The sequence below is a fragment of the Eucalyptus grandis genome, chromosome 3 (assembly GCF_016545825.1).
Source record: "Eucalyptus grandis isolate ANBG69807.140 chromosome 3, ASM1654582v1, whole genome shotgun sequence".
Classification (NCBI taxonomy): Eukaryota; Viridiplantae; Streptophyta; class Magnoliopsida; order Myrtales; family Myrtaceae; genus Eucalyptus; species Eucalyptus grandis.
The window spans coordinates 35,878,123-35,905,273 of NC_052614.1; the positions used below are offsets into that span (position 1 = coordinate 35,878,123).

Sequence of the window (27,151 nt, forward strand, 5' to 3'; positions counted from 1 at the left end):
CGGGAACTTTACCGTTGCGCATATCTTTTATTTTAATTTCGCTTTAATCGAAGAACCATCAATTTATCATTTCAGCAAGCAAAGCGAAAGACGCGTTTTTTTTTTCTTTTTTCTTTTTCCTTATTTTATTCATACCGTACGCGATTTCCGCCATCATTCTTCTTTTCTCTTTTTTCCTTGCTGGGGAAAAGAAAAATCCCGAGAGATTTGAAAAAAATGGTTCATGGTGGACTCCCTCTTCCGGAAAAAGAGAGAGAGAAAAAGCGGGGGCGGAGGGAGAGAAAATCAATGGCGTCCTTTTCCGATCCGCAGTACGACAACGAAAACCCTAACCACCCTCCTCGGCGCTGCCTCTTCCCTCCCCCCTCCCTTTCACCAGTTCACTCCCACTCGCACTCAAGCTCGCAGATGCTCTCCTCTCGCTTTCACAACTCTCTCCTCCTCTAGGCTCTAACCACCGCCACCAGCTCGGTGGAGGAAGGTAATGCCGGGGTCGCCATCGCTCGATCCGCTCGCCGCGCAGCCGTGCTGAACCTCCGGCCGACTGGTGTCGCCGTGAATGAGCAGCGATCGGGAGTCGGTTCGGAGCGTTGGATCAATGTGAGTCGAGTGCTCGTGGCGTCTGATCGTGTCCCGCGCGAACGCGAATGCGAATGCGCGGTTTCGTCGCGTCGCGTCGTTCTTTGCTTGGATCGTTCCTGCAAGCGCCTGCTGCTTTTGCTTTTGCTTTATTTCTGCTTGATTTTGCTGCGTTCGGCTTCTCCGTTTTCCTTCTTATTTTGGTCCGTGGTGCGGAAAACAGTGCGATTCAGTGATGGCGGAAGCACTTTTGTTAGTGCTTTCGTACTCGGAATCGAAGTTCGGTTGTGACCGCGTCGCGATCGGCGCGGAGCAGTAGTCTCTGTGTTTCGTCGAGTTCTTGACATTTGATCTCTTTTCTAAGTGAGATTTTCTCATCGTCCAGTTATAGAAGCTGTACGTTCCTCCTCTCTCTCTCTCTTTTTAAGTTGCTGTTAGCATCTACACTGTTAAGAAATGTCGGCTTCTGGAATGAGTTTCGATTCGACTTGAGTGGTCTCCTGGTTCGCCCTCTTGGTGCTGAGAATATTTGATCGGATTGTTTTTGCTTTCGCATTTTTTATTCGAGTTCCTTTCTGCGTCACTTGTGCTAGATTTGTGCTAGATTTACCTCGTTTTTCACATGTGCTGAAGCTCCTTCTGTCGAGATTCTTTGCCCTGGGTGTGATTCCTCTTTCTGGTTGATTCTTGCTTCTCCAAGAATTAGCAGAACCTCTTAAACTCGAAGGAACCGGTGGTGGCTTCTTGGCACAGACTGTTTTTGTTGTTGGCTGTGTTTCTCATGCTGTCATTTGATCACTTGATATCTTTGCTGCATTTATTAATTTGCTACTCTTTAAAGCAGATTTCAAGGTGCTGAAGTTGGCAATAAGCAATAACTACGATAATGGGAGCTTTGGAGTTTGCATGTAGGACTATCTTGTTGTCTGCTCTACTAATTATTGCAAAGGCAGAAGTTTATATTGTGACTATTGAAGGAGAGCCTGTCATAAGTTACAAAGGTGGTGTCAATGGTTTTGAAGCAACTGCGGTTGAGTCTGATGAGAAGATTGATCCTACAAGGTACTCTTTATTATGCCAGCACTTGCCATTCGACATATTCTTGGCACTTATGGTGTTTCTTGGAATGTGCATTCCACATTTGGCGACAATATCCTCTCTAATTCGTGTTCTTAACTTAAAGATCATCATTGTCATAGCATGGATTAGAAGCTCATGATGTGCATAGTTAACTAATTTTTCCCCTGAATTTGGTCGATATAGATGTCATTGAGTATTAGGCAAATAACTTGTCAACTTTGTCCCCGTCATTGTGGTTGACTCTAGATAGAAATCAGCATTTAACAAATGCAAACTCACTAGAAGGCAGAGAAACCGAATATTTATCTTGAAACTCTAACTTGAATATATTTCTTGACCCTGTTTACATCTCACGTGCATCTATCAGATTGTGAACCAGTATGGAGAGAGGATGGGAGGAAATAAAACTTTATGAGTAGTTTGTTGTTATGTCATTTATGGTCTTTTGAAGAGGTGTGTAACCTTGCTTAGGATTATTTACGAAGGTTTCTTGTACAGTCTCAGTCATTTTCTTGGCATTGCATTTCTCCATCAAGCATAGTTGAAATGGTGCTTTATGGAATTAGCAGCGACTTTAGAAACAATCTTTTCAGGTGTAAATTGTTACATTGTGATGAACCAATATATTAAATCCATAATCATTAAGTTGTTACTGTATGGTCGGCAAATATTTTTGTAACGCATAGCCATTAGGTCATGCACTGACACAGATATTGTCAATCAAACAAAAGAGGAGAAAGATAAACTCAATTACTATTTGGTTATCCTTGCAAGAAGTACCTCAATTCATTCCTTCATCAGCGAAATATCATTCACCCTCCTACTACATGCCTAGTCCCCTGCTCAGATGAACATGTTGGTTGCTATTGCTGTATTGTCTTTTATTACTCCTTGGCTCATTGAATTGGGTTGTCATCCAGTGAATTGGTAACGTCTTATGCTGAACACCTTGAGAAGAAACATGATATGCTTCTTGGGATGCTGTTTGATCGAGGAACCTACCAGAAACTATACAGCTATCGCCATCTGATAAATGGTTTTGCTGTTCACATTTCTCCTGAACAGGTGAAACCAAGTATCCAATCTCCCTCATTTTTCTCTGCATCTGACTTTTAGGATGGTAGTCCCTTTCTTTTGTGTATCATGGACTTATGCCCTTCCAATATATTAGTAGGCGGAAATCCTACGACGTGCCCCTGGTGTGAAATCTGTGGAGAGAGATTGGAAGGTGAAGAGACTTACAACTCACACTCCACAGTTTCTGGGACTTCCTACTGGAGTATGGCCCACAGGAGGAGGGCATGCCAAGGCGGGAGAGGACATTGTGATTGGCTTTGTGGACTCGGGCATTTATCCTCACCATCCCAGCTTCTCTTCACACACAGAACCTTATGGTCCACTACCAAAGTACAGAGGGAAGTGTGAAGTTGATCCTGACACTAAGAGGGCTTTTTGCAATGGGAAGATTATAGGAGCTCAACATTTTGCCAAGGCGGCCATAGCAGCTGGGTCATTTAATCCTTCCGTTGATTTTGCTTCTCCCTTGGATGGCGATGGACATGGAAGGTTAGGTCTTGTAACATTTGCAGATTGAGTTTTAGCAAGCTCTAATTCTGTATAATCTAGATCTTTTGCCTTCTCATCTTAGCAACCTGTGATAAGCAGATTTTATTTTTTGAGATGTGGGAGATAAAACTAGGCTTTCGTATGTTATATATCCTGTGCATCTGTACTTTCTTAATTTTTCTTTGATGCATTAAAGTTCATATTTTTGACATGCTTGATGAGCTGTTCATTTCTCTACTATGTGTATATTCCAAGATGAGGTTGAAAGATTCTGTCCCACTGCTGCAGACAAACAAATGCTACAAAGGTCTTATCAGTTGTAGTACTAGCCCTTAAAAATAATGAGAGTTTATGAGTTGACTGATAGATTTTCACAGTGACGAGAACAACATGCTGAGTAGATTGATTTGATGATAGTTGTATGATCCATACTGATCTGAAGAGGGCACTGTATGGTGAAACCTAGGCACTGTAATTAATGAGGTGATTTATAGAATCCTTCTCCTTCTCAATGTTATGTTTGGGTTAGTAATTTGATTTAGTAGTTATTGAAAAATGAAAAGCCTGCCGTGTGATTTTAAAATAGGAAGGAAAATGTTATCCTTCGCAGAACAAGCTCGGCCTTGTTAATCAGTACCTAAATCCTCAATAAAAACAGCTCCAAATGCCCCTCCCAAGTTAGTAGTTATTAAGAAGAAAACAGTTGCAAAAACTCATGCTGTTCATGATATCTTTGATGAGTTTCGCAATATAATCTGCTGACAATCTCCTTTAAAAATCATGAATAAGTCAAAACACTCTGTAAACCTTGCATGATAAAAGATGGCTAATGGAGTGACTGTGCAACAAGCTGCAATCTCATCAACCATGTTGTTTTGACACTTGGAAATGAGAGTTGTTTGTATTGGTTCCTGCTGCTTAATTTAATTATGGAAAATTTGGCTTTGGCAATGTTGGTGATGTCTAAATCACTAGTTATTTAATTTGTCATTTCTTTTGGATGCATCTGAATCAGTTGGGCTTCATCTATAAGATATTAAGATGAAGGAGTTGCCCTTTCTTTTTGTGACTTTTGTCTCCTTATAGTGTGCTAATACTGACAGGCAATGAATTATCCTATAGTTCAACATCAGAGCAGTTCTATTTCCTTCATCTAAAATTGAATACTTTTGCTGCTTTATACACTAGTTGCTTAGTAGACATCCATGTTATTTTATGTGATGAATGCCGCCATAAGTGGGGCTAAAGGATTTATGTGTCTTTTGATGGAATATATTCCTTTGTCCAAGCTCTTTTTGTTAAGTAAAATGACAATAGTTATTCTATCTCCATTCACTCCCTCTTTTTTTTTTTTTTTCTCTCATGAATTTTTATTTCTCTGGCTTTTTCAATCATTTGAATACCAGTCACACAGCTGCCATTGCTGCCGGTAACAATGGAATACCCGTGAGAGTGCGTGGACATGAATTTGGGAAAGCAAGTGGGATGGCTCCTCGAGCTAGGTAGGCTTCATCAACTTCAGCAATCTTAATCAGCTCTTCTGACAGTAATTAATCTCTGAAGTCTGTTGTGTACAGGATTGCTGTTTACAAGGCACTTTACCGACTTTTGGAGGTTTCGTGGCTGATGTGGTTGCAGCAATTGATCAGGTATCAAAATATATGACCCACTCAGAAGTGCTACGAATTCTTATAGTTTTGGTTGCATTTCTTGACTCTCCCACCATGTAGATATAGGACTCTTATAATTTAAATCTCTACAATTTGATGCCAACTAGAGTCAGACATCTTTTTTTTTACCTCATTTCTGGTTTAAACACACTCTCTCAGGCACACACACAGACTTTGGTTCAGACTTAAAGATTTTGGAATTTACCTTGCAAAAAATAATGTACTTAAAAGTTTTGATTTCTAAACTTACTTTCTACCACAGAAGATGAGATATGCTTTTGTGTTGACCACAAGGATGCCATCTTTTGCTTTCTGAAAACATCCAGAGAATCTCGGTGCATACTGGGATGGGTGATTCTCCACATAGTGTTGCATATATCTACAAAGCTCATCTATCCCTTCAATTCTGTCATGCTTGTCAACAAATTTTGATAGTAATCTGAAGGAAGGTTATACTCAACTGACAACTTCTCCTACAGGCTGTTTATGATGGTGTGGATATACTCAGTCTGTCAGTCGGACCAAATAGCCCGCCAACAAGCACTAGAACTACATTTTTGAACCCTTTTGATGCCACACTTCTGTCAGCTGTCAAAGCAGGTGTCTTCGTCACTCAGGCAGCAGGAAATGGAGGGCCTTTTTCTAAAACTTTGGTATCCTATAGCCCATGGATAACATCTGTTGCAGCTGCAATTGATGACCGAAGATACAAGAACCATCTCACGTTGGGAAATGGGAAAATGTTGCCAGGCATTGGATTATCACGTGAGTTTTTAAGCTCGACTATTTAACTTTATTACATTTCTCATTGGTAGATCATAGTAGTTTGACAGTGAGATCATTTTATTGGTGCTTAGCAATAGTAATGTGCCATTTTGATCTTTTCTGATTTCGACGGTATTTCAATGGAATGAATTTTCTTTTCCTTTCTTCTTTTTGTCGTTTTGGAGATTTGTATGTTATCTGTAATGAATTTGCATTACAAAGATGTGACAACCAGCAAACCAGGCCGTTGGATGAAAAATGTATACTTGCTTGTTAAAGTGTTTCTGGACAACACTATGCTCCTGGAAGAATGTGAGTGAGCATCTATGAAGAACTATTATTTATTCTATAAGCCCGTTGGAACCTTTTAAGATGCCCTGTTCATCTGCGGTTGTGCTTCCTGTAGGGTTGTACAGTGTTTATTCTGCTTGAACTTCAGTGGTTGCTTCACTTTGTGCCCTTCATTTGACATTTTTCTGAGGCTCCCTGGGGATTTATGTGCTGTTTCCAACCGAACATGAGTCTGCTAGTGGTTTTGGTAGGAATTATAATATTAATTGCACTGGTTGATGTAGGTGATTGTATTTAACACTTATTGAATGATAGAGGATGTTGAGTGTGCAGAACTTCTTTTCTTTTTCAAGGAGTTTTTTCCCCATTTTATTGACATTTAATTTCGTTTCATGAGAGCAGCCTCTACACAGCCGAATCGGACATTCACCATGGTTGCAGCAAATGATGTACTGCTGGATTCTTCCGTCATGAAGTACAGCCCCTCTGACTGCCAGAGACCAGAAGTTTTGAACAAAAACTTAGTCCAGGGAAACATTCTTCTCTGTGGCTATTCCTTCAACTTTGTGACAGGGACAGCATCAATCAAGAAAGTTTCAGAAACGGCCAAGAGCCTTGGTGCAATTGGCTTTGTTCTTGCTGTTGAGAATGTTTCTCCAGGAACCAAGTTTGATCCGGTCCCTGTTGGTGTCCCAGGGATTCTCATCACTGATGTCAGCAGATCAATGGTAATAACTGTTTCTCGTCCATCCTGTTTTTGACTTATATTGCTGTAGTAGTTGTTTCTATGCTAACCCTTGTCATCTTTGTTAGGGCTTGCTTATCCACATCTTCGCTTTTGTCAGATTTTTTCTGCATCACTTTGCTAATGCATATTGCTGTTACTTAGGACCTTATAGATTATTACAACGTCTCTACCACTAGAGACTGGACCGGACAGTGAAGAGCTTTAAAGCTGTAGGCAGCATAGGGGATGGCTTGATGCCTATACTCCACAAATCTGCACCACAGGTGGCACTATTTTCTGCTAGAGGACCCAACATAAAAGATTTCGGCTTCCAAGATGCGGATCTTCTTAAACCAGATATTTTAGCCCCTGGTTCTCTCATTTGGGCTGCATGGTCACCTAATGGGACAGACGAGCCTAATTACGTTGGTAATGACAAACAAGTCTCATTAGTTTTTTTATTAGCTTTCAGAACCATGGAATTGTGCATTACTCTTTTTGTCAGTTTAATGTCCAAAACAAGAATGGTAATAGTTATCTGCTTTTCTTTTACCTGGTCTTCAGAGCCACCTTCTAATATAGCTCTGAGAATCAAACCTGACTAAAAAGTAGAAAACTCTGATGATTTTGTGGAAGATAGTTCACTAGTTGCTAGTTAGAAATCAAATCATGTGCTGTCATATATATATATATATATATTGTTGTGCAATAGCTCTGTTTATCATAGGGAAAAAAATTGAATACTCATAGTTAACGCTTGCTTTGAGCAGGTGAAGGCTTTGCCATGATCTCAGGAACAAGTATGGCTGCTCCGCACATAGCAGGAATCGCTGCCCTTGTAAAGCAGAAGCATCCTCACTGGAGCCCAGCTTCCATAAAATCTGCTCTGATGACAACATCAGCAAAGCTGGACAGAGCAGGAAGACCTCTTCAGGCACAACAATACTCTGAGACTGAAGCCATGAAGCTGGTGACTGCAACGCCTTTTGATTATGGGAGTGGTCATGTTAATCCTAGAGCTGCTTTAGACCCAGGACTTGTCTTTGATGCAGGTTTTCCCTCTTACCTTATTCTATCCTTGTTCATAACTATTACGAATGGTTTTCATAAAAAATGGTTTAAGTGCTTCCAGGTTGCTTTTGCTTTGATTAGGACACATTTGCTTCTAATGTGGAATGTCTATAGTCTAAAAATCTTTTTTTTTTTTGGGATACATACCATAAGTCATAAATTGTCTGGTCTCTCAGCAAGCAGATGGCTCTCCTCCAAATGGTTGAATTGGAGCTTATCTGAGTTGCATAAGGGTGAAATATTTAGAAATTCTCTATAACTTCATATCATTCGCCAAGCGAGTCCTTACACATTTTATCTGTCAACAGAAATTTTTGTACATCTTGTGTCGGTAAAAGCAGCCTGTGTCCAAAATCTATTGGAGTTTCTGAGCAATGTGGCATCCTTTACATTTAGAAAACGTTAGGAAAAGTGACAATTGAGCGAAGTAAAATAAACCTGACAGAGTATGGAGAAGGGTCTACAGTCCATTTAGACATAAGACTGTAACAAGTTATATTGAAGAGTTCAGGAGGTCTATAACTTCATATCATTCGCCAAGCGAGTGCTTATACTTTTTATCTGTCAACAGAAATTTTTGTACGTCTTATGTCGGTAAAAGCAGCCTTTGTCCAAAATCTATTGGAGTTTCTGAGTAATGTGGCATCCTTTGCGATATGAAACTTAAAATTTTAACATGTACTTTGACGGCACTTTTAAATTTACCCTTTACATTTAGAAAACGTTAGGAAAGTGACAATTGAGCTAAGTAAAATAAACCTGACAGAGTATGGAGAAGGGTCTACAGTCCATTTAGACATAAGACTGTAACAAGTTCTACTGAAGAGTTCAGGAGGTCTATAACTTCATATCATTCGCCAAGCGAGTCCTTATACTTTTTCTCTGTCAACAGAAATTTTTGTACGTCTTGTGTCAGTAAAAGCAGCCTTTGTCCAAAATCTATTGGAGTTTCTGAGTAATGTGGCATCCTTTGCGATATGAAACTTAAAATTTTAACATGTACTTTGACGGCAATTTTAAATTTACCCTTTACATTTAGAAAACGTTAGGAAAGTGACAATTGAGCGAAGTAAAATAAACCTGACAAGAGTATGGAGAAGGGTCTACAGTCCATTTAGACATAGACTGTAACAAGTTCTACTGAAGAGTTCAGGAGTCTAGAAACAAATGACTCGAAGTACATGGTGTGTATGTATGGATAGTTCACCGTTGTAATTGTTCACACTAATTGGTGGGTGATTTCCGTGCTTCTCATTACAAGATCTCTGATTTCTAGTACTTGATCCTTGGCAGGCTACAATGATTATTTGGGATTCTTGTGCACAACTCCTGGTATCGATGTTCATGAGATCAAGAACTACACGAACTCGCCATGTAACTTTTCCATGGGCCACCCGTCAAATCTCAACTCCCCTTCCATCACTATTGCCCACCTAGTTCGAACTCAAACCATCACTCGCACGGTCACGAACGTTGCTCAGGAAGAGACGTACGTCATTACAACCAGAATGGATCCGTCTATCGCTCTTGCAGCCAGCCCTCCAGCAATGACGATAAGACCAGGTGCGTCACGGAAATTTACAGTTACTCTCACTGTCAGGTCTGTGACCGGAACATACAGTTTTGGGGAGATTTTGATGAAAGGAAGTCGAGGGCACAAGGTGAGGATCCCGGTGGTGGCGATGGGATACCAGCGATAGATAGTTCAAGGATATAGGTGCCTCGGATTAAAGTGTTGTGGTTGTGATATTCTTTTTTTATTGGCAGGAATAAGTAGTACTAAGCTTAGGTGTAATATGCTTTATATATGTATAAATGCGCAAAGGGTGTAAAATAACTTTGTACGAGGGGAGACTCTAGTGTCTTCCGTTTTCTGCTCATTTGTTCAGTAATCCGATATTATAGTTTTCGCTCTGTTTAATGCGTATGAAATGAATCCTGTGTTTTGACAACTGTGATTCTCTCTCCAGATTTATCTATCTCATCTGCTAATCGATTCTAGACGATACTGTATCTGATCATGTGTCTGCAGAATTCGCTCACTTGAGAAGCTATAAATGATAGAAGTGAGGAACCGATGTGAGCTTATTCCCCTAGAATCTCTCGATACGAGAAAGGATTGGAAGTTCCACTTCGTCGCGAGTATAATCTTCCTCGAAATGTCGAGTCCCTGTTGGACAGCTTAATTGGTATAGTTCGACTCAGTATTTATGACACCAGTTATTCGCGTAATCTCGGGTTATGAAACCAACCCGGCGATGAAAGTCTTCTCAGCAAAACGGTAGACTCCGGCGACGATCTTGTTACTAACAACTTCTTACCTTTATCACCCATGTAATGTACCATCACTGAGGGTGGGCATAGTTTGGGTAAGCGGCTCTCATCCTAAAACCGAAAATTGCCCGCTGGCTTTGAAAAATTATAATTGAGAATTGCTTGTTGATTCCATGAATCCATCTAGGCTTCTGATGGTCGGGTTGCCTGCTGGAACTCGTCTAAATGTCCCCAACAAAATTATGATTTTCGAAATCCTTTTGAATTTTTGAAAAAGTTCATTTGAACTTGAAACCAAATGCACACAAAAATCATTCCAGAATATGTGAAATCAATAAAATAAACTCACATTAAACTAATTGATCTTATCATAAAACATGCTGTATTGGTTCAAACATATTGCCTCTCATATCAAACAGGTTATATGTGTTCGAATAAAACATGAGGAAACACATTAATAAATTCAATCTCAACACCAATCTCATGCTAAATTGATTTAGATTGTTTGCAATACACATGATAATCTCAAATTATTATTGAAATATGTACTAGTTTGATTTGAGTGGGAGGGTGAGTAGAGCCATCCCTAGAACCAGTAACTAGATTGGTTCCCATGGATACGTCTGTCCGATTTCAGGTGGTTTCGGATAGTTCTTTTACACACCCTTAATTGTCATAGCTAAGATAATAAAGGAGCTAAGGTAAGAAATAAATACACATATGACAGAAGTTTTTGTACTCATTTTTTTATGCAGTGTTAAGTAGGGTTAATATCATGATAAAGTCAAACCAGTACATTCGTGACAAATTTACTTTCAACTAATTTTTTGAACACAAAAATCCCCAAATTGGCATGCAAGTGATAAATTTACTCTCTGTTAGATTCCGTCAAATTGCTGAGTTTGAAGGGATGTACCGAATTGGGTTTTTACTCTCCATTTGTCATGAGTGCAATATTTTGTCATTTTTTTCGTAATATTAATCTAATTTAATGAAAAATTTAATGAATGTTTAATTGTGATAAATTTACCTTATGTTAATTTCCGTTAATTAATTTTACCATCAAATCGTCGAGTTTTATGACACGTGGCAACTAACAGGTGTATCGGTTCGAGATATTACTCTTCGTTTGTTATAAATGTATCAATTTTGTGATTTTTCGTGGTATTAATCTAATTAAACAAAAATTAAAAGAAGTTCAGTTGTGACAAATTTTGTGCCTTGTTAGTTCTCGTAGTTAAATTTTACTATCAAATTACTAAATTTATTGATATGTGTTAGTTGACAAGTGTACTAGTTCGGAGATTTACTCTTTGTTTGTCATGTGTATCAATTTCTGATTTTTTTTTTTTGTGGTATTAATCCAATTGAGCGAAAACTAGTTTGAGGCTTCAAAAAATTAATTTGGGATAAATTTGTTATTGATGTATTAGTTAATATTTTTTGTGGTAACTCCTTTTAAGTATGCATGATGACTATTTTGACCAGATCATATCCAAACTAGTACTAAATGGACTAAACTAAAGGACAAAAAGCAATACGAAATGCTAAAAGAGTTTAAACCGGCATTGACAAGTAGAAAAATTAGTTGATTGTAATTAAAATTTTTCCTATTATAAGGTTATGGCCTACCGATTATGTTGCAGTTCTATGTTTGGAAAGAAATTACAAATATCCAGCATTGTCAAATTACTTTCTTGTCTCTCTTAACATTTAAGATTGTCAACACCAAAATCGGTGCTTAAATTCTAGGCTCTGATTTCCCCGTTTTATCAAATAGGCCTGAATGCATATAAATCGGTACATTTACACAGATCAAATTAGTCTACTCCGATAGAGGGGTGGCTGTTCGATTTCCATGAACCAGGGATTCTCTATGGTGAAACGGGGATTTTTAATTTGATAAGTATAAACTGAATATAACATGTTTATCTTCAAGATGCAAGGACCACTTGGACTTAAATGCTCCAGCTGCTCGGCACGTTCCTCTTCTGTCCGGCGGCGACCGCGACAGCAAGCCATGCAGTAGCCGCACTGAATGCTCAAAGAAGAAGAAGATGATGGTGAGGATGGTGGCGGTTCTGGGTTTCTACATGAGCCTGTCAAAACGGCTTTCGGGTCCTTCGTTCTCGATTGAAGAAGCAAATCTTTTAGCGGACTTGTGCGCATGTAATCGTTCCTGGAAAATGCTCGTGTAAGTTATGGAAGGAAACGCCACATAAGAAGGGTTGAAAGAAAAGGAGGCGTCGAGGGGCTCGATGAAGGGTGAAATCAGGACCGAGAATGCACGTGGCTTTGCTTCGTATTCGTGCATCGAGTGACAGCAGTGGTCATCGATCAATCTACCGTTCTTGTTCAGTTATAGTAACGGATGTCTCGTTCTCTTATGTATCGTCCGACACATCTTACGTCAGGGATTGAAGTACTTTCGTCCCCAGCGGACCTATTGATTACGAATCGACAATAACACACCAATTATCTTATTTCACTGAAGTGGATTGGCAATATCAATCCAACGATATGTAATTGCTCTCAATCCTTTATTGTATTGTCCGTAAGATTTAAAAATTCTGATCAGTAAATTATTTAAAAAATCCTAAACCTATCGTCCAACAGCCGATTCAATACTAAACTTTTTAATCATGAAGATTTAATTCTAAATCTTTTGATGATTTGTCAATTTACTCTTACATATTTTTTTGTCAATCTAGTTTTTCCTATCAATTTTAGCAAGAAATAGATAACGTGCGAGTCTAGTTAGCATTAGCTGCCCTATGTGATATATCTTGTGTTGAAATAGACAATTTTTGTAAGTTTTTTTGATTTTTCTATTTTTTTATATTTTATATAATTTTCTTCTTCTTTTTTCCTTTCAACTTAGGGCCGACAACTCGTTTAAGGGTTAATATCATGAAAATCCCTAAAGTGGAACACATGTAACAAATTCATTCTAAACATATTTTTTGACTATAAAAAAATCTAAATTGATATACTTATGACAAATTTATCATAAGTTAATTTTTTGACTATAAAAAAAACCTTAAATGGCACATTTGTCATAAATTTACTATCTATTAGTTTTCGTCAAATTGTATTAATATCATGAAAAACCACAAAGTAGTACACCTATGATAAATGAAGGGTAAAACCTTGGATGGATATACTTGTCAATTATTACATGTCATTCAACTTAGTAATTTGATGACAAAATTTAACGAAAATTAATGGAGGGTAAATTTATTATAGATGTACCCGTTTGAAGTATTTGGTGATTAAAAAATTAATTTGAAGTAAATTTGTTACATGTGTACTAATTTGGAGTTTTCCGTAGTATTAGTCATGAATTGTAATCCTAGGAAACACCATTCCGCGGTCTTAAAAGTCAAGTATCGGGAAAAAGGAAATACCTTATATCACTCTTCTCTAAATGAATAAAATAAAGCTCCCTTTTTTTTTTTTTTTTTTTGAGCAAAAATAAAGCTCCCTTGTTAATGGGCGTAAAATGTCACCTCTTATATTTTTTTTCGTTTTATTATATTATCCAAAATAAACCCAGCAATTTATTAAAACTTTAATGTCCAGAAGCATTACTTAGAATTTTGGTCCAAGAGAAGGATAATATATTGCTATATTTCCAATTGATCATTTGTATTCAAGTATATATACCTTGATATTAAGAGATTTAATTGATACTTTTTGAAACTAATTTTTTTTATTCCACTTAAAAAAAAAAAACTGAAAATGTCGGTTCAATTCCATTCTTGGACTATTTAAAGAAATAAAAATGCCATTTTCTTTTACAATTTCATTCTATTCCATCCCAATTCTTGTTTCTATTTACAAAACATGTGTATTCTTCATTTATTTCCTTATTGTCTTCTTTCACGTTCTTGCTCACATTTTCTCATTGGAGCATTCGAAAGGTCTTTATTTCATATGACTAAACCAGCTCAAATGGACTTCTCTTATGTTTATCCTCGATTAAATTAACACTTATTTTGTCTCTCGTATCGTTTCTCGTATGCACGATCATACGACGAAACATTAACATCTCCAGCACTAATTTGGTGCATGTGTTGCTAACAGACCGACACTCTGTGTCATGAAGCAACGCTGGCCTTAATATCATCTTATGGAATCTTTCCCTCAACCCGGAAATGGAGAGTCTGAATTCAGTATCGTCCCTATCGACGAGCTCGAACATGCAGCCATCTGCTTCGCGCAAGCAAGCTTATCTTGCGAAGGCGGACCAACTGACCGCAAAGCATGCAATGTGGAAGAAGCGCTGATAGCCCCGGAACTTCAACTTCCCAGATCGGCCTGACTAAACAAGAGTCACCATTCGCTGGTCTTCCTGAATGTATGTCTTTATGAATTCCCGGGGGTTGATTCTACTCACTTAGTAGTTTGATGACCAATTCAATGCATAATAAGAAACGAGCATGGTATAAGCATGCAAATTCGGGAGCGAAGCATAGACGATGTAGCAAGTTAAGCTCTGGCATACCGCATAAATTCTGTCAGTATGATTCCGCAATACAACAACATTGAAAAAATGATGCTCCCATCCCAACTCGATAGCTTTTTCGTGAGCTGTGACAAGACTCAGACATGGACAACCCGTAAAAAATTGGCTCCGAAAAGCTCTCTCGGCATTGAGACTGTTCGATTGCGATCTGACCTGCATTCCAGAGAGGAGAATTCTCATAAGCCCCGGTATGAACTTTTCATGAATTGGTAATGAAAGGGCTTCAAAATTGATCGCAAATCACAATCGCCGTGATCCCTTTCATGTTCTTCCCGAAGATATAATAACCAGTTCAAATTCGCACCTCCCAAATCATTGCTCATCAATCAACAAACAAAAAGCTTCATAAAAGGTTTTTAAGGATTTGAAATCAGATTAAGAATGGAAAGTATTTTAGCAGCAACATAATTCATAAAGCAACAAATGACTGACACCTTCAAACGTTGATTTCAATGTGGCCCCATCATCTAGTGTGCAAATGAATTACTATGAAACTCGCATACCATATAGAAAATGTAAGAGTTTTCCTAATGTGGACTAAATTAATTGATATTGTAATTTACTGTTTTTACGGTTATCGTAAAACAGGGTTGGTCTAAAGAGAGATAGAATGTTTCTTAATTAGTCTAATATGGGCTAGCTAGTGTGGGCCGAGTTGAGCCTGGCCCGTAATGATGGGGACTGGCTGGAAACTCTATAAATAGTGCTCAAGTCTCTCCTCTAACCCTAATTCTCACATGTATCCTCACCTAAGGGACGTTTACCTAACGCTAAACGTGAGGAGGGCCGCCTCATTGAGCCAGTGATACGGAGGGCAATAGAGGAGAATGACTTGATGCGTGGATCCCCTTGATATATGTGGGTAATCCTTTTTCTGCTTCCGCTTTATATTCAATGGATCCCAAAACAGGTGCATTAATCTTTTTACTCAATTATGCATGGATGAGGGGAGGTTCGGCTATGACAAGGAGGGTGAGAGTGTGAGCTTCAAACATTGAAGTGAGAAAATGAGGGAAAGTGAGAGTGAGGGAGATAGGTTGCCGCTGGTGAGGAAAGAGAGAGAGGAGGGGGGGAATCTTTTCCATTAATGCCCATCAAATCCACATCTTCTTGGACTCATATCAATCAATCAAGGTAGCTTGTTTAAGAAGCAAAAATCCTTGCATTAATGAGGGAATCTAGGCACTTTAGTGGATAGGCTTAGGTTTAGACTAGTTAAGTAGGCTAGGTGGCTTCCCTTAAGCTCTTGGATGCCCACTCTTGCTTGTACCAGCCCCTCCATGTCCAATTTTATTAATCCAATGGAAGGGCATTTCGGTCATTTCACCAAGATTGTGCACTATTCATGCATTATTCACATACTTGATTGCATTAAATGCCAAGATTTTGTGAAAGGATGGCTTGATGGGCTTGGAGGGTCCATGGGCCTCCTTGGCTGCCCACCCCTTGGGCCGCCCACTCTTTGAGCCCGTGGCCCTCTTCCTCCAAGGTGAAAGATAGTTTTGTGTAATTTTCGAAATAAATGTCATTACCTTATCGAACGGATTCGAAAAATTATAAAAATATAATATGTTGTAGAGAAGACTTTAAATAAAAATTTTCATGCAGGAATCCAAGCCTATTTTTTTTTTTTTTATAAAGAGCAAAAAATCACCAAAGGTAACCCAAAATCTTATCCGTTGAACAATTCCAATGACTACAGAAGAAAAACCATTTTAACATCCAAATCTTTATAAAACACTTTGAAATTTTAGTATGTTATAGATGTAGATGTTCTATACAAATTTTTTGAAGAAAGTATGTTCAGATTTCAAAGGAAAAAAATTTATAAAAAATTGACAACACTAATAGGTTACCGTTTTTACTGCATTGGCTAGTTTTCGCATGGTAAAAGAATAAGCTTTCGTATCAACCATTTTACCTTAGAAAAATATGAAAATAAATTATGTTTTAGATCAAGATGTTTTGAACAACTTTCATTAAGGAAGTTTGGTGAGATTTGAAATAGAGAAAGCCCTATAAAATTGGAAAGCAATGAAGGTCTAGCAGTACGCACACTATTCACGCACATAGGGCTTGGGTTTGGGCTTGACTCATCCAATTTGGGCCTAATTCAGGCATGTAGCCCATTGGGCTTCTAATTTTCGGCCCGATTTCACTTATCCAAGAATTCAAAGTTTATCAATAATTAAGGAATTTGATGAAGTAACGTTCAATGGTGGTCACTTAATCCTCTAAAGTTCGAGATCCTTAACCGGACAAGAATTTGTGGTTGAAATCTATCAAATGCGACTTAGCATACTTAAAACCAACGGGCATTCTTTAGGGGTTTCACGAGTTCGACCCGAAGTTGATTCGATATCAATCTACGTTTGAGTTTTTTCAATTCATGGATGATCTCGGTTGTCATGTAATCATGAGGGGTCAATTGTTTGCTTCGAAGTACATGATCATTTGGAATTGGTTTAGGGTTGTTCGTAAATAATATAGTAATCGTGCGGAATCACTTGCAATCTGATTATATATTATTATCAAATTGATCTATAACTGTTCTTGGATCAATCTGAAACGGTTTAAGATTGTCTCTCATCGATCCTTATGGTCGAATAGTCAATCCATGGTTGAGTTCTTTAGTCGTGCACATCAAAATCCTAAATTGCATTTCCCAATATGTTTAATACTCTTGAATGGTTTACAAACAAATTCAAAGTTCAATTTTGCTAATTGTGCATTAGTAGAAGTAAATCATTTATCGTATTCTGAATATGGTCAAATTTTGAGGATGTTACAACCCATTTAAATCATAAATAGGTTATATATAGATCACTTATATTTTGAAGTGGGTAATATATGAGTCACTTACATTTTAAAGAGACTAGTAAAATGGATCTTCAATGGGTTGGACTTAAAAATCCATTTCCAATCCAAGTCTCACACTCTCTCTTTCCCCCTTTAACTTTAAAAAAATGTTTTTTAAAATAAAAATTGAAATTATAATTATTTTTTATATTTCTTTTTTTTTCCTTTTTTTTTTTTTTTTTTTTCCTTTTTGCTTCCTCCTTCCTTAGCTAGTGACCAGTATGGTGACAGCCAACGACTCACCAAGTGAGGCTCAAGCTTGTTAGATTTGGCAAGACTCGAGCTTGTTGGCGTCAAGTGAGCTTGATCTCATCGACCACTAGCGAGGCTCAAGCCTTGAGCTCACTAATTTGGCGAGACAAAGGCCTCATCAATTTGGCAAGACTTGAGCTTGCCAATGTCTGGAGAGCTCAATCTCGTTGATTTGGCGAGCTTGGTGAGCTCGCGAGCTCAAGCTCTTCGACATCGGGCAAGCTTGAGCTCACCTATGGCCGATCACCATTCATTGTCGTGGCTAACGGTTGGCCAAAGAAGAAGAAAAAGAAAAAGAAAAAGAAAAAAAAAAAAACAATTAAAAATTATAATTTTTAAAAATAAAGATAATAAACATTTGATTTTAAAAAAATAAAAATAATTAAAAATTCTAATTTTTTAAAATAATTTTTATAAAAATTATATAAATTGTTCATTAAATTTGTATTGCAATAAAGCATTTTAGCAATACCATTTAAAAAAAAATCATAAGAAATAATCTTTCTTAAGTTTAGTTAAAGGTTTTCACATTTTTTCATTTTATTTAATGATTTTTGTTGTTTAATTTACTTCTTAAATTAAATGTGAAGTTTTCATTCAGGTAACATATATGTGAAGATCTTAAAGTGAATAAAATAGGTGGAAGTGGATTAACCTAAATTGAGTTAAATATCAATGTGTTTCGATAATATGGATTGAGTCGATTATGAGTCAACAAATTTATATTGTATGAAAATGAGTCAAAACAAATTAAATGGATCGAGATGGATTAGACTATTTTTGATTCAATCCAAACTTGACCCGACCCGACCCGACCCGACCCGACCCGACCCGACCAACTTGACGGCCTTGCCGCCCATCGACCTGTCCAGGTAAAGTATGTTGAAACTGCGTCTGAGGCCATCTGTTATACTCTGTACCCATGTGGGACACTCCCAAACGGCCTACTTCTCAACCGAGCTAATGCCGTGGTGGAGTGTTGTACTGTAGCCCGCCGTATCATTGGAGGACTCCTCGAAATTTTTTTCCCCGACGGTATTCGAGTCCGCACCGCGAGTATGATTCGACCCATGTCTTCTTAGTTTCCACAGTGAGCATGTATCCACACACCAGCAACTCTGCATTGTTTCTTTCCGGTGTGTTGCTTCCACTTGTCACGAAATCCGGCTACCGGTAGCCCCGTCCGGAACACCGATTGAATCCGTGCCAGCATTCGCCCGGTGGCCGAACTTCATTGAATATGCCAGCACCCCAGAGTAATTTATTTTCACCTTCTTTTCAATGGGCTTGACTATCAAAACCTTTTTCGTTTTACGCTAAAATGCTTTGTAGTAACTAAGTATTTTGATCTATTACTATAATTATGATGCTTTGGTTTTATTTATTGGTTAAATGTTTTACCAGAGGTAATGATTATAAAATGTACATAGTTTGTGTTTGATTTCATAAGGAGATAATTATCCCATTGATTTAAGGTGCATTTGGAAACCACTCTCCCAAGGATTTGATTTAAAATACAATTTATCAAACATTATTTGCATTTTAAAAAGCCCTTTTAACCTAATATCCTTTTGCATTTTCCTAAAATCTTTTACAAAAGCTAAATCCAACGCATCCTTAGAAGGTGATGGTGTTAAACATAGGACTATTGACCTACCAAGGGTCTCCAATCCATATGACCGTACAACGAAAGTATTTATGAGCCCTTAATAAGTTAAACGTCACGGCAAGACATTGCAAGCTTTCCCAACTCTTTTGTATCCACAACCTCGTTGACTAGTTTGGACCAATGCCATGCCTAAATATGAAGATAGAAGAATTGCTTTGCTCTCAAAGATTTTAGGATTAATATTACAAAAAATTTCAAATTAATATACCTATGATACATTTACCAAAAACTAATTTTTTTTATCACAAAAAATCTCAAATTGATATATTTACGACAAATTTATTCGAAACTAATTTTTGGATTACCAAAAGTCCCAACTAATATATTTGTGACATATTTTTATGCCTTTAGTTTCCATCAAATTGGATATATACCACAAAAAAACTACAAACTGATATACATGTAACAAATATAAAATAAAGCTCCAAACTGATATATCTGTTAATTATCACATATTATCCAAAAAATTAACAAACACTAACGTGTAGCAGTTTAGGGTCTTTTATAATATATTAACTTAAGATGTTATACGGTCTGTGCATGAAGGAGAAACAAGTGTGAGGCGTAGGTAGGCCTGAGGCGGATTTTTAAGAAGATTTTTTGTTACTCACGAGTAGGCATAGATGGTGGGTCTGAGGGCAGATTTTTATGAAGATTCCATGATCCCCATGTACATCTTTTTTAACCAGTTATAATTGGACACCACTAATTCGATGATTTTGACACTTACCCACCCCAAACTTTACCTTATTAGCATTTGGAAAAGAGAAGTTTACGTATGCCAATGGTCAATCTTCAAATTCAACGATCCACTACTACAAGCAGCGCACGTCCAATGTGGTGTTAAAATAACGATCGAATGCGCATACGATGCTCCACATGTGGTATTGATCAAGGCTACTTTCCCTTTCCTTTTGCTTTTCAATAAAAGTTTCTTTGACAGTGGCGTTTGTTTGAGCTGGCTGGAAATTGGCTCATATAAGAGTTCATAAATTTAAGAACTAAATAAAAGGAACAAATAAAAGCGGTACAAGATTAAGAAAAGTTGGTAATTCGTAAACTGAAACAAAATGTTGGCGATTCCATGAAAGTATAAGTGAGCTAGTAATAAGATACCGGAAAATCAAACGACTATTAATTTGTCGGTATGGAAAAAGTTTTTTTCCCCCTTCATTCGAAACGGAGGAGTAAAATCGTCCATACATGAGAGGAGAGATAAACCAAAGACGGAAGAAATAAAAGCCCAACACGATACGCTTCCACATGGCGAATGGCAAAACTTTTCGCTTCGGTGTTGGGAATTAAAAAGAAGAGTAGCAAGACACCCTTGCAATCCTCGTGAAGGCAAAATACATTTCCTAGTCGTGCACGCCTCGTGGACAATGCAATGCACATTTGGTGGAGTTTGCTTTTGAGATTGCAGACAAAAGTTCCGTCGATAAAGTAGGGGGACTAAAAGTACAATTACCTGAAAGTACGGCGGTGAAAGTGCAATTCTCATTTAGAGATCTGGACACGTAAACGAAGTCAGCAATTTCCGTCATGTTTTGGGTGGAAATTGGACGGGAGGAGTTGATTGTCGCCTGAGGATAAAGTTCACAGCCAAGCAGGAAATGAATAGGGAACGAACTTTGACTAGGAATTTTACTTAAAAAAATCTCTCTCGCGAAGTGCAAACATATGGCGGCCCCTCAAGTACGTTATTCCAATGAATGCCAACTTTTCGTAATTATTTCCCTCTATTTTGTCGGAAGTTGCTTCCGTGACGAAATACATTTTACGAAAAGTCTTTCTTCAATTTTTATTAGAGAGGCAGGTTTTACGGTGATTCCAGACAGGAAATATCACAAGTAAACAAGGGAATCGATAACTTCACCTCAAATATAATTGAATGTACATAAATTGTGCTGGAATTTAATTGATGACAAAAACTGAGAACGTAAAGATGCAACTTGGAATTTCATTGACGGCGAGACATCTAGGAACTACAACAAAGATAGTTGCTAGAATTTAGTTGACAGTGTGAATCTGGAAACTATAACTATGATGCATGATTTGAAAGATAACATGTTTGTTTAATTGTGCGCGAAGGGTTTTTACAGTACACAAAAGCTAGTATTGACTGTTTACAACATAATTGCCTATGAAACAATTCTTTAGCAGCGCCATGCCTTCACATCTCCAGAGTTCTCAATTCTATCTTTGCGTCCCCATGACTTCTCATCTTCAAATGAATAACTTTTCCATCACATCAACGGCTATCAGAAGTTGCAATAACACTTATCCACAAAAAGTTGAATATATATATGAAAATATCACTACTCGGTAGTTATACGTCGATGTCGATATTTATGACTTCATCTCGAATAATTGACATTTGATGTTGCTAGCTTCCTTGGTTATCGATATTCTTCAAGTTGTCGACATTTATCTAAAAGAGCTTAAATATCCAAAAATATCGCTATGCTCTTTAAGTTGTCGACATTCATCTAAAAGAGCTTACTTATCCAGAAATATTGCTACTTATTAAGAGATAACATTTGTTTTTTATCGATGACTTCTGCTTTTTGCTAATCTCTACTCTCGTTTGCTAAGTCTATTGCTTGTTCATAATAACCAAAATTGATAATCTTTTGGTGCGAACAAATACCATCTTTAAAAGAATTGAATAATTCATCAATTATTTGATTCTTTTAAATTAGATAATTAAGATTCATCATGTGTCCCCTTGTTATTGAAAACTTTGATTTTTTTCTTGCCGAGTTTTGTCATGGTTAAATTTATTATATGGCTCATATTTTTTCCACAAAAGACATGTTTTCTAAGTTATGGTACTCATATGATCCGAAAAAAAGTTTTGACACTCATGTGAGCACTGTGCACAAGTTAAAACACTAGCAGTGTGCTTTTCCCTACTGTTTTGAGAATTAACAATTTGATGTTTGAGGTCATAGTTAATTGCATTATGGTTTCATACAACAATGTTAGGCTTATCGGTTTCACATCATAGGTTTTGCCTTTTACTAGATTGTTGTAGGGTTTAAGCTTTGGAATACAGGGGGTGGTGTTTTGTTTTGGTAATTATTGTTCGTGGTTTTAATGGGGTCTACTTTCAAAATTGTTGTTATCATTTGAGAATATAGGGTTTGCGGTTAAGGCTTAAGTTTTCTCATTGAAGATTATATAACAGATTGCAATTAAATAGGGTGTAGGTTTTAGGAATTCTACGTATTTTGGGATCCGGTTGAGGGTATTGCAATTAGATTTTCACAGTACCCGTTGTTCGCTTTTAAGGTTTCATGATTTTAGTGGAGTGTTGGTAGGGTTCGGAGTTTTGTAATTAAGACTGGGCTAAAAAAGTTCATTGTATGGAGAAAGAAAAGGAGAAAATACCAAAGAAGTCCTAAACACAATGGTGCCTAAATTGGTTTTAAACTTTTCAATTATGTTAATTTAGTCCTAAACATTTTTATAATTTGCCAATTGACTCCTTCCAGCCAATTTGGTTTGGTAATCGCTAATATGGACATTGAGCATCCTATGTGGTATAGCTGATGCCGACGTGGATAATTTGTACAATTTTTCTTTAAAGTTGGATTTTTATTTGTTTCTTTCATTTAGGCCATTCAGCAAGTCCTTGCTCGATTTGGTCGAGGGCCACCTTGCCAAGGCCTTCATAGCCTCGCTGGCTGCAATGAGGGTGCTATGGCCCTTGGCAACGGTTGACGAAGGTTTGTCAGCATCAGTTGTGCTACATAGAATGACCAGAGTTCACATTAGTGATTTTTTTAAAATCAAAATTGGCCGAATAAAATAAATTGGCAAAATATAAAAATGTTTATGTCTAAATTGACACAATTGAAAAGTTTATGATTGAATTAACATCGTTATAATAGGTTTAGGGCTTTTTTGGTATTTTTCTTGAGACGAAATGACCATGTCCCACATTAGTTAAATTGAACAAGATGATAACTATAGAGAATTTAAGCAAATTATCCAAGAAGACATTGATATATTTACAAATACATTTTTGTTCCACATAATAAAAGCAAATGTTGTTTTGGCTTAAGTTTTCTTTTTGTCAAAAGAAATTTTCATTCATTACCAAATTGATACATGATAGGAAATCTCAAAAGTCGCAATGACAAGGCAAGCCTATAGTGCTCCAAAACAAACTAAAAATCAGAAATCAAGGGATATCATTAGAGCAAGGTTGGTACATATAATCACAGACTCATCCTTCAAGAACAGATCTGAGACTGCATCTAAAGATCAGCAGCTCATCACTAAATCACACAGTATCATCAGTGATAAGCATATGATGGAATCTCCATATGTAGTAATGGTTTTGCTTTTTGGTGTTGTACGTCTAGGTTTAACATCTCTAACAACATCATCGTAGGGAGACAACATAAACATCTTGAAGAAGTTCAGATCTAACACCAATGAGAGTAAACACCATAGCCAATGAGAAGCGCTAAAGCTTTGAAATAAAACACATTGAACGAGCATCAATTTGGCACTGAAGTTGCTATGAGCATCATTGAAACTAGAGACAAAGTACTTATTCATTAAAACTCCAAGATCTAGAATTAGATTGGAGAGAAAAGCTCCCAGATATAAAACCGGGAGAACAAAACTCCTAAATCTAGAACTAAATCAAGAGAGTAAGGAAAGAAACAAAAGGAAATAAAAGGAGAAACAACAAGGACGAGAGGGAGAGATTGTTGGCTATATGCCCCGAAACAACTATATAATAGTTACATGTTAGGGATTTTAGTTGCATTATTTATTTAACAGCAAAAACATATTAATTCGTCGTCCCATTTACATGAATGAGTCCATATGGTTAGTTGCAACTAAACCTATTCTTCAGGTGTTAAATATGTGTGAAAGGTTTACAATTAGACCGAGTCTTAAACATTCCCCGATTAATGAATCATTGAAAGGATATTAGTGATTTTGTTGAGACCAGTGTGTTTTTAAGCTTTACCATTGAGAAATGGATACCGTAAGGGATGATGAATCACAAGTCATCAGGTAATGTGATACCCTAGTTAGAGCACAAGTGCTTGTCTTGGACAAGTCCACCGAATGATGCTGGAGCATCAAAACTTAGATCTTCCAATGATTACATCGCCATCCCAGATCAAGCTTTGTCAATCCACCAAGTCAACTTGTCAATCATGGAAGCACATAGTAAATTCGTCCACAACATGGTCCAATGGTTCAAAGGCACACAAGATAATATTTGCTGATGATTGATGGCTTAAAAGCAAGGTTGAAGAAGCAATGCATGTGTTCCCTTTATTAGGTGTGCTTTGTTTTGTCTTCTTGTGTCTTAATTACTCTAGTGTGCTTAGTTTATCCTCTTACATTAGAGAGTTTTCAATGCAAGGCTAGGATGTCAAAAGGTATTTATTGCAAGTTTGAAAGAGTGGTAGCTAGTCTTCACTACTAGGCCTAAGTGCATGAAAGTAGAGTATGTTGGCAATTATTATGAGAGTCTTAGTATAATGTCTTAGTATGGTTATACATAGAGATGTAATTTTGTATGTAAGGTAGAATTGATTTGCAATACTTGATATTTCCTCTTAAAGTCAGTAATTTCCTTCAAAATTTGGTTGTTTATTTATTTGTATGGTGGTGAGCCTTATCCTTAGCTGGTGGATTATTCCTTTAGGCCTTGGTGGTGAGTTACATCTATCCCAACTTCGTTTCATTCATAAAACACTCCATTTAACGTAATAAATGCAAAGAAGACGCATTGCACCCAGTAGCAAAGGGTCAACTCCACAATTCCAGCAAGTTCCCACTTTAATAGAAAATGACAATACATTCCATCTTCCTCATCCCAACAAACTCTATCTTTAAGATACTAGCCCAAAAATGAATTTCTCATTCCTTCATTCCCATCACGTGTCAAGTTGGTATCGGAGCTTCAAGGTTGAAGTAGCTGGGTGAGTTATTTCATTCTACATTTCATCCTTCCGTTCTCAAATGGATGAACTAGTTTTGAGAGGCTTGACTTTAGAACAAGCTCATAACAATAGGCTCGATCGTGCTATAAACTAACTCTAGTAACAAATGGAGTGAGTTCTCAACCTATTGGAGAACCAACTAAGACAAGAAACACCACCGCAAGGACCTTCCATTAATCATCTGTGATGTGACAATCATCATCCAAGTTCCGGTGATAAATCCAATAATACAGGTTCTAATTCTAGTGACTTGGACTATCGAGCTAGAAGAAGAAGAGGAAGACACTATAAGAAACAATCGCAATGTCAAGGTGGAGGTACTTGAATTTGAAGGTAACCTTAATCATGATGATTTTATTGATTGGTTACATGTTGTGGAACGAGTGTTCAAGTTTAAATCATGCTCAGATGAAAAAATATGCAAGGTTGATGTTCTTGAATTTAAAAGTATACTTTACTTTGGTGGAAAAACTTGAAAAATCAAAGAATTCAGGAAGTAAAAAGTAAAGTCAAGTCTTGGGAAAAAATCAAAAAAGCTCATGAAAAAGAGGTTTCTTGCTTGTCAACTATAAGCAAGACTAGTTTCTAAAGCTAAACTCTCTTAAGCAACATGGAAAGTGTGACGGCCTGAGCGATGGTCCTTGGACGTGCACAAGGAAGGGGTCCCTCTCTTCTCTTGTCCCACATCGCCTAGGGAGGGAGTACTGGGCTAGCTTATAAGGCTTGGGTCCCTCTAAACTGTACATACGCGTTTTCTTGGGGTAGTATGGGCTGCTTCGAGAGGAATAAAACCGTGAGAACTTAGTGTCCAAAGCGGATAATATGTGTATAGTGGAGACTCGGGATGTTACAAGTGGTATTAGAGCTAACTCCTGACCGCGTGTGGGACCACAGCAAGAATGCTGTTCTGACTCCCGACCTTGTATGAGGCCACAACGAGGATGTTGTTTTGTTAAGGGGTGGAGAGTGTGATGGCCCGAGCGACGGTCCTCGGACGTGCGCAAGGAAGGGGTCCCTCTCTTCTCTTGTCCCACATCGCCTAGGGAGGGAGTACTAGGCTAGCTTATGAGGTTTGGGTCCCTTTAAACTGTACATACGCGTTTTCTTGAGATAGTATGGGCTGCTCCGAGAGGAATAAAACCATGAGGACTTAGTGTCCAAAGTGGACAATATGTGTACAATGGAGACCCGGGATGTTACAGAAATAGCATGGAAGAATATATTAAGGAGTTTGAACAACTTCTTATGAGATGTGATATTTTGGAAGCATGAGATGTGGCAGAAGGTTCTCGACTAAACCTTCAACTAAGGGAACATCTTTTTTAAGGGTGCTTCTTCTAGCAAAGTGGAGAGTACCTCAATAGAAGAGAAACAAAATGATAAGTTTGTTGAGTTCGGTAAAGATCTCCCTAAGAAACTAGAAAGTGCTTCAAGTGTCATGGCTATGGACACTTGCAAATTGATTGCTTTAACTGGAGGGTTATGACCCTTCAAGAAATCAAAAAGATTTACTTTGAGCTTCAAAAGACTGAACAAGCCCAAATGGAGTTCAAATCAGAGAAGGAAGATGAGATTGTAGAGCAAGTTGATGAAGGCAAGTTGCTAGTCATCCAGAGGGCTTTACACATCGTAATTGTAGCAAATTGCAGAAGAACAAAGGGAGAACATATTCTAAATCCATTGCACAATTAATGGGAAGGTGTGTATATTGATTATTGATAGTTGGAGCTGCACTATTATGGCTTCCACAACCATGGTGGAGAAGTTGAAGCTACCAACTTTTAAGCATCCCCAACCGTACAAGCTTCAATGGCTTAGCAAAGGAAGTGATCTCTAGGT

At 37.6% G+C, this 27,151-nt stretch overlaps 1 protein-coding gene across 1 annotated transcript; it reads left to right on the forward strand.

Annotated features, from left to right (window-relative positions):
* The first annotated feature begins 331 nt into the window (after window positions 1-331).
* On the forward strand, window positions 332-9,701 carry LOC104437337 (subtilisin-like protease SBT2.6). The gene is given in 13 exon segments (XM_010050279.3): window positions 332-600; window positions 1,424-1,641; window positions 2,580-2,724; window positions 2,834-3,225; window positions 4,632-4,727; window positions 4,803-4,828; window positions 4,831-4,874; window positions 5,375-5,660; window positions 6,354-6,679; window positions 6,841-6,886; window positions 6,889-7,107; window positions 7,449-7,730; window positions 9,043-9,701. Coding segments are annotated over 12 exon segments (2,445 nt in total). The 5' UTR covers window positions 332-600; window positions 1,424-1,465; the 3' UTR covers window positions 9,450-9,701.
* Window positions 9,702-27,151: the final 17,450 nt, after the last annotated feature.